Source organism: Babylonia areolata, chromosome 35 (genome assembly GCF_041734735.1).
Source record: "Babylonia areolata isolate BAREFJ2019XMU chromosome 35, ASM4173473v1, whole genome shotgun sequence".
Taxonomy (NCBI): Eukaryota; Metazoa; Mollusca; class Gastropoda; order Neogastropoda; family Buccinidae; genus Babylonia; species Babylonia areolata.
This window is the reverse complement of record NC_134910.1, coordinates 6,967,441-6,975,162: the sequence shown is the minus strand read 5'-3', so window position 1 is coordinate 6,975,162 and position 7,722 is coordinate 6,967,441. Positions and strand designations below refer to the sequence as shown.

Below are 7,722 nucleotides of genomic sequence, written 5' to 3'. Positions count from 1 at the left end.
ACGTTTCTGTGCACTTTCAAAAGCGATGACGTATTGTACACATGGTGTTGGTTTTAGTTTCAATTTCAATAATAATAATAATAATAATGGATACTTATATAGCACACTATCCAGAAATCTGCTCTAGGTGCTTTACAAAAACGCTTTTGATAACATAAAACATTATATCTATGTTACATACACACACCAAAATGTGACCACACACACACACACACACACACACACACACACACGCACGCACGCACGCACGCACGCACACACACACACACACTGCATACATACATATTAACATGCATGTGTATCTAACAGCTACCCTAACACATACGCACACACAGGCAGGCACAAACTTACATAAACACACGCACACACGATACACATTCAATGACCGAAAAAGGTGTCAAAGCGTACTGCTGATCGACTGATTCATATACGCTATACCACATATGCTATTTAGTTTTTAAAACATTCGAAGGCCAAAAGAACAAGATTGAAATGGTGCAAAGAAGAGCAGCACGTTATGTACACAATGACTACGGGTGGACCAGCAGCGTAACACACATGCTGCAAGAACTAGGATGGGAATCCCTTGAATCACGGCGGAACAGACAAAGGCTGACCCTGATGTATAAAATGGTCAATGGCATTGTATACATCCCTCCAGACAAATTTCTCAAGAAAGGATCCAGCAGAACAAGATCAAATCATCGACACAAATTTGTCCATCTTAGCTCCTCCTCTGACCCTTATAAATACAGTTTTTTCCCATCAACCATCTCCGTCTGGAACTGTCCCTGCCTGCAACAGCAGCAGAGGCTCCCTCCTTGGTAGCTTTCAAGAGGGAGCTGAACAAGATCACAGTTTAGTCCCCCCCCCCCTTTTTTTTTTTTTTTTTTTCCCCGGGCCTCCTCTGGAGGGACGCTGCGAGTGACGGTGGGAGGGAGTATGTATACATGTTCTTTCTCATTGTCACCCCCTCCGGAGGAAAGATAGGTCTACTTAGGTTATGATTAGGTATTTACGCCTCTGCGCACACAGGTCATTAATAGTCAGTAATGACGGCTGACCTTCCAGTTTGAAGATTGAAGATTGAAGAAGAAAAATTCTACCTAAGCAGACAACGCAAAAGAAAATGTCAACGTCGCTGACAACGAAAACAGAACTGATGCCAGCATCATGGTGATCTTCACCATCTCGGTGACACAAGAGAAATTTTATGCAGACGGAAAGTTGGCTGATCTAGAAAAAGCAGTCAATGACCAAAAAGAGATAAAATGCGCCATAAGAAAATCACAACAAAAATGAACCGTCGAAAGCTCCACTGACGCAGACGGCAGACACTTCCACTGCTTTCTGAAACAATTAACAGCAATGAACCTCCGTTGACATTGTGAAAACCACCAAATCAATCTGCTCCTGTCACTCCATTCAAGACTGCTAAAATACACGCTGCAAGTGCATATTAAACAGGACACAAAAACGCAAAAGACCAGCCGCCGTGGCGAAGTGCGGTTAGCCGCGTCGCGGCCGGACTGACGGCTGGGACGGCCGGCGGAGGACGCTCCGGGGTTCGAATCAGTCCCAGCGGAGGTGGGTTTTTCGGCCCGTGGCCGGCTCCTACCCAGAGTTGAGTGTGCTGTGGGCTTAAATGGGGAGACTGGGACCGCACAGTCGAGTGTCATCCACTTCAAGGACGGATGCGTCTTTGCCGGGTGTGTTGCTCTGATTACCTGACCAACACTGCGGCCAGTGCAAGTGTCTGCGGTATCTCTCGGGCCTGGTTAACGCCGGCATATCATTATGACAGGAAGCGTATATAGAGTACAGCCTTGTCACGCAGTCCCAAACCAAAATGGACCTCCATAGTAGCCGCAACATCGTCATCGTCATTGTCATCCTCCTCCTTCATCATCAGCATAATTTGAACAAAACTTGAGTCTCAAAGTCTGTGGCCTTTCATGCCCTGCTCTCATGGTGACCTCAGTTTCGATACCCGTCCACTTCTGTGCTTGGTTTGAGTCCTGTCAACCTGTGATATCTTCAGTGTCGGCAGATTCATAGGGGCCTGTTGTTTATTTGAGGGACGTCTCCACTCTGGTGTCCCAAGTACGTTGAATCAGAACAAGCACCACTGAACACCACCGAAGTGACTCAGGGTCTCCTCTCACGGGTGCCAGTGTGGCCCTCAAGCCGGCGGCCTAACATCGACTGGATGGTTCCCTGCGGACTGCCGACGCTGGAACTGTGACGGACGAACCCGGGTGTGGCTGTGTATGGGGGAGTCTGAATGAGCGGCGTGGGAGTAATGCCACTCGGCTGAAACGGTGCCGGCAGATGATTGGGTGGCATGATAAACAGCAAACTTGGGGGATGCTGAGTGTTCTGTTTGCCTTTTTCACCATGCTGTTGATATGGTTCGTAAAGCGGAGATTGGACGTGAGTGTGACGCCAAGATATTTAGTGGCTGTCACAGACTCCAGCCGGTGACCGTGCAGATGGTGCTCCCGAGGACTGCTGTTTCTCCTTGTGGTGCACGAGCACCTCACAGATCGTCGATAACACATCATTTTAAACTGCCGACAGATGCATATTTATCATATTTTAAAAGAGCGTGGTTGACAAACTGAGATATATATAAGGGTTGTCTAAGGGTTGACACTGTTTAGTTGACCAAAATCCAGGAGCAAATCCAACAATATTTGGCCCAAATTCGTTTGGAAACGAAAGAGACAACTTCCGGCCACGTTTAGGAAGCCGCCATCTTTGGCAACAGGCAGTCGACGAAACGCAAAGCAGACAAGTTTTTGCGTGTTTCTGGAACCATATCTCTTCCGTTTTCATCTGTTTGTTTAGTTGCACATAGACACACATTGACCGATATCATCATGGAGCTGAGTTTGTTGTTAGTTGGTTTGATAGGTCTGTTTTCTCATAATGTTCTGTGTGGAGAATTGACATTCGAATTGCCGGACAACGAGAAAATGTGTTTCCATGAGCTGATTGATAAAGGCGTGAAATCAACCATAGAGTTTCAGGTAAGATGGTGATTCAAGAGCAGAGTGTGCACTGAGTGAAAACGATGCCACACCCTCTTAGTTTCTTTCTTTTTCTGAGTACACTCTGACAGCCACACTTGACACTCGTAGCATTTAGTAATTCACGTTGCACTCGACCCACCGGCCGGTACTAACATTTGATTTCCAAGTATGCCGTATGATATTATGATGCAGATAATGATAAACCAGGGCCTGCACAGTTGGTATTTATTACTATTACTCAGTAGTAGATTACATTACAAAAACTAATTGTAGCACTACTACACAGAACAGTGGTAATTACAAAATCTGCAGCAGACACACAGAACTCGGCTTCTTTCAGTTTGCCTGGCTTAAATCTGAGGGCATGAGGGTTCAGGGTTGAAGCATCTGTTGGATTAAGGATGGAGATTTAGTTGATCTCCCAAGTCAGCATGTGCAGATCTCCTAGTGTCTGATACAAATTATACTTTTACAGTTTTAGAGGTTAGCATCATAGCATGGCAATAAAAGTTAGTAAAAGTTATGCCCTTATGGTATAAAATTTGTCATTGAAAATTTGTCTTGAAAAAGTGGTGTCAGTTTCATATTATGAACAGTAATGTAGTGTAGGGAGCAAAGGCAGGGAAAATATCCACTAGTATTAATCCTGAATTATGATTTATGCCACAAAAGACAAAACTGCTCATCCCTAGATTTGTCTTATTAAAATGTATATTTTGGTAGTGATGCTTTAGAACTAGAAGATTGATACTTCAATGCAGAAGGTCAAATATGAATTAATATTGAAATCTTTGTAAGAGAGACAGTTTTGGAAAGAAAAAAGTTTGTAAACTTCTTTAACTTTAATCACAGTTCTCTTAGAATTAGGTCTGTGTATGATGTTACTGTTATGCATGGTCATTTGTAACATATAATGGAACTTTGAAAATAAGTGAGAGGGGTGTGTGTGTGGGGGGGGGGGGGGAGCTTTATCAGCATTGACTTACTAAAGTTATTCAGTAAAGTTACTGAGCCCTTTTAAAAAGAAAAAAAAATTGTTATAAAATGCTAAACAAGAAAGATGACATTTGTACTCATCAATCTGATATTGTATTTGTAATAATTGGATGCTATGTTGTATCATATGTCTGTGAAATGTATAATTTATTTTAATTGTTATATTACATGGTTATTGTTGTAATATGCTTAACAGTGTCGAGTAGAACAAGTTTATATATATTATCACATTCCTAAGTCTTCGTTGATGATTAATAAAAAATAAAAATTTTTTAAAAAAAACACCGAAAAAGGAGTATGGCTGCATATATGGTGGGGTAAAAACGGTCATACATGTTAAACCTCACTCGTATACAAACAAGTGAATGTGGGAGTTGCAGCCCATGAATGAAGAAGAAGATTGATAAAAATTAAGTGAACACCCACTGACTATCGTTAATATTGTTTATTTTTTGCGTAGTAATGTAACATAAAATGAAAATGTAAGTTGTAATACATTGCTGTAAACCTGTCCTGATAATGATAATAATAATGATAATGATAATTTACTTTCATATAGCGCCCTTTCTCTCTGAGAGCTCAGGGCACTTTACATGAAAGAAAAAGTTACAAATTAATGAATCATTCATGACCACTGTTTCTCAAAACCCTTTTCCCCTCCACTCTCCCGCTCTCATTCGTCGTGCATCCACAGCGAGCTGACAAGGATGGTATTGGAGAAGAAAGAAGCTGAGAGTGCTTATAGATGGGTTCAAATACTGCACTATTCTGTTTCGGTCTCTGGACCTTGTATTTGGAATGAACTTCTTTTTTCGCTTCGTCAGGTCTCCGCACTCAGCTCTTTCAAGTCTGGCCTTAAAACCCACCTCTTCACAAGATAGCCTCCCTCCCCTACATCTTCTTTGTCTTCAGTTTTAGAGTCATGCATGCGTGTGAATGACTGGTGTGAAAGCGCTTAAATTAGTCTCTGCACAAGATTCAGTGCTATATAAATACTATCATTATTATAAAGAAGATTAGTTTTTAGTGAAGAGCAAAAGGCAGAGATAGAATCAGATACACGGATATGATGGGGAAGGTTGTTCCAGAGATGAGGAGCAGCAAAGAGGAAAGACCGTTCATCATAGGTTCTTGAACTGACATGAGGCAGTTTCAGAAGGTGACAGAGGAAGAGCTGAGAGTTCTTGGGGCAGTGTAAGCACTGATAAGGTCAGAAAGATAGACCAGGTCCTGTGGAGTGGAAAGCTGATTATGATGTATGCTGTTTGTGTGTACTTTTAGTTTTATACTACCATACAGTAAGATTTATCTTGTTCATGTTGTGTATGTTTTCATTATTTGCATACATTTTTACTCTTTTCCTTTACATTATATTATTCTTGTTTGTGTTGTATTAATTGATATTAGGCAAATTGTATATTTTATTCCTTTTCTTTTAGTTCAATTAGAGCTACTTCTAATTACAGTTAGAATGAAGTAAGTATTTGATGCTGATGTAAATCTACACTTTCTGTTGCTGTTTTTTTTTTTGTCCAGGTGGTAATGGGAGGGAACTATGATGTGGACATGGAGCTGACGGCGCCCAATGGGCAGGTGCTGTACAAAGATGTCAAGAAGCAGTATGACAGCTTCACCTGGACGCCCGACTTTAAGGGCATCTATACCTTCTGCTTCAGTAATGAGTTCTCCACCTTCACGCATAAGGTTGTGTACTTTGACCTGCAGGTCGGCGAGGACAAGCCCGTCGTGGACAACATGGGCGAGCATGCCACTGCCATGACCTCTGTAAGTATCTTTAACTCTTTCTCTGCCAGGTCTCTATGTGAAATAACACTCCCCAGCGCCAAATATTTTAGCCTCTGTGCTCTCAGTCGCACAATTCGGTTTGTGTCAAAACAACACAGTGGACTTGTTCACTTCAAACTTGGTCACAGGGAGGTCAGTCAATTTTCTTTTGTGCAGGAAAGTTGGCTACTGCTGTTGAGCTTTGTTACAAGTGTGAAAAAGGGTCTGTTTAACGTGACCCCTTGACAAAATTCACTATGGCGATGAACTGTCTGGACGAATTAAGTAGCCTATGAGTCAAGATGACGACCGTGACCTCTGTAAGTCTTCAAACTTTTTTCAGGGTAAAGGTCATGACCTCTGTAAGTGTCTTCAAACTTGTTTCAGGATAAAGGTCATGACCTCCGTGCCTTGAAACTTGGTTTATGATAAAGGCCATGACCTCTGTGTCTTAAAACTTGCTTTAGGATTAAAGCATGTCTTGTTCTTAAAACTTTTGAATAAAGGCCATGAGCTCTTAGTGTCCTTAACCCTTTGAGCCCTGACCACTGCTTTACCGGGGGTGGGTAGGGGTGGCATAATGCCTGGCCACCGGTTGAGCGGTGCGTTAACACTTGTGTCATGTTTTGCTATTGGTTGACTTATATTGAAGAGCCAATCAGAAAAACCGTAATATTCTGACGTCAGCGAACGCAGTACCAACATTGCCACGCCTTTTCACTGTGTTTTGTGCATGTGCTTTGGATAAAAAAAGATCGATTTCTATCATGAAGTGTGCAGTGTCTCAACTATCTGTAGCAAAATCATCCGATTCGAATTCCACCTCACTGTCAGAGTAATCATTGTCATACTCTACTTCGATAAATCATCAAGCATATCAGTTACTTGCTGCGTTGTGTACAGTTGTTTACTCACACGTTTTGTCCTTGATTTCTGCCCTGACGGGCCAGGTTGAGACTCTGCATGCTTCAAGTGTTTACGCACCGCTCAACCGGTGGCTGGGCATTATGTCATTTTTCTCTGCCACTGGTAAAGCGGTGGTCAGGGCTCAAAGGGTTTAATACCAATTATTTGCAAATTTTGGCTCAGGAGCTCAGGCAGAAGTGTTAACCTTCACCGTACTTTGTGGGTCTGACAGACCCATTTTTGCCTTAAAAAATGCCTTTAAAATATATTTGGTGTCCGATTAATTTGAAATTTCATGACTTTTGTTGTCACAACATATGCATCATTTTAGTAAATTAATGTACACTTTAACTAATTAGTTAATCAGTTACGTAATTGTGAAAATTTTTACCTGCATTCCTACGTTGTGGGTCTTACAGACCCATACTCCCCAAAGAAGAGAAAACACTAAGTACCCTTATTCGTAATTCGTGGGTCTCTCAGACCCATACTCGCAAAAGAAGGGAACAAACCAATAATCCCTTTGTACTACGTGGAACGAAGTGATTGTGCGTACGTGACTGATGACACATAGGCTACCTCACTGCTTCTGTAGTTGGCTGGCACATCGCATCCGGCTCTCACGGAGAACACAACAGTACAGCAGGCTACCGGTGTCATTGCCTCAGGCAAGTTATATTTTGATGATTATCAAGTTTATTAATTGCCATCAAGTTAGCTTGCCATCTGTTCGATACTTTAGGTCGATTCCAACATCGCCATCTCTGAAGGCATCAGTAAGCATTGCAGAGAACATGAGGCTGAACAGCGTTGGAGCCAGGACGCAGCCTTGCTTGACACCATTTGTGACAGCAAAAGGAGCAGATGTTTCGCCATTGTCCTGGACTCGAGCCTGCATGCCTTCATGGAATTGGCTGACCAAGGAAATAAATTTCCGAGGGCATCCGTACTTTTTTTTTTTTTTTTTTTTTTTTTTTTTTTTTTGCTGCCCCATCATCTG

The 7,722-nt window shown here is 42.2% G+C and overlaps 1 protein-coding gene across 1 annotated transcript in view; it reads left to right on the top strand.

The window, feature by feature from the left end:
* Positions 1-2,746: 2,746 nt before the first annotated feature.
* The window catches only part of LOC143277746 (transmembrane emp24 domain-containing protein 3-like), a 15,375-nt gene continuing 10,399 nt past the window's right edge, over positions 2,747-7,722 (top strand). The window contains exons 1-2 of the mRNA XM_076582649.1: positions 2,747-3,032; positions 5,568-5,816. Of these exons, the coding sequence (XP_076438764.1) occupies positions 2,883-3,032; positions 5,568-5,816 (399 nt within the window). The 5' untranslated portion in view covers positions 2,747-2,882. The remainder of the gene's footprint in view (positions 3,033-5,567; positions 5,817-7,722) is intronic.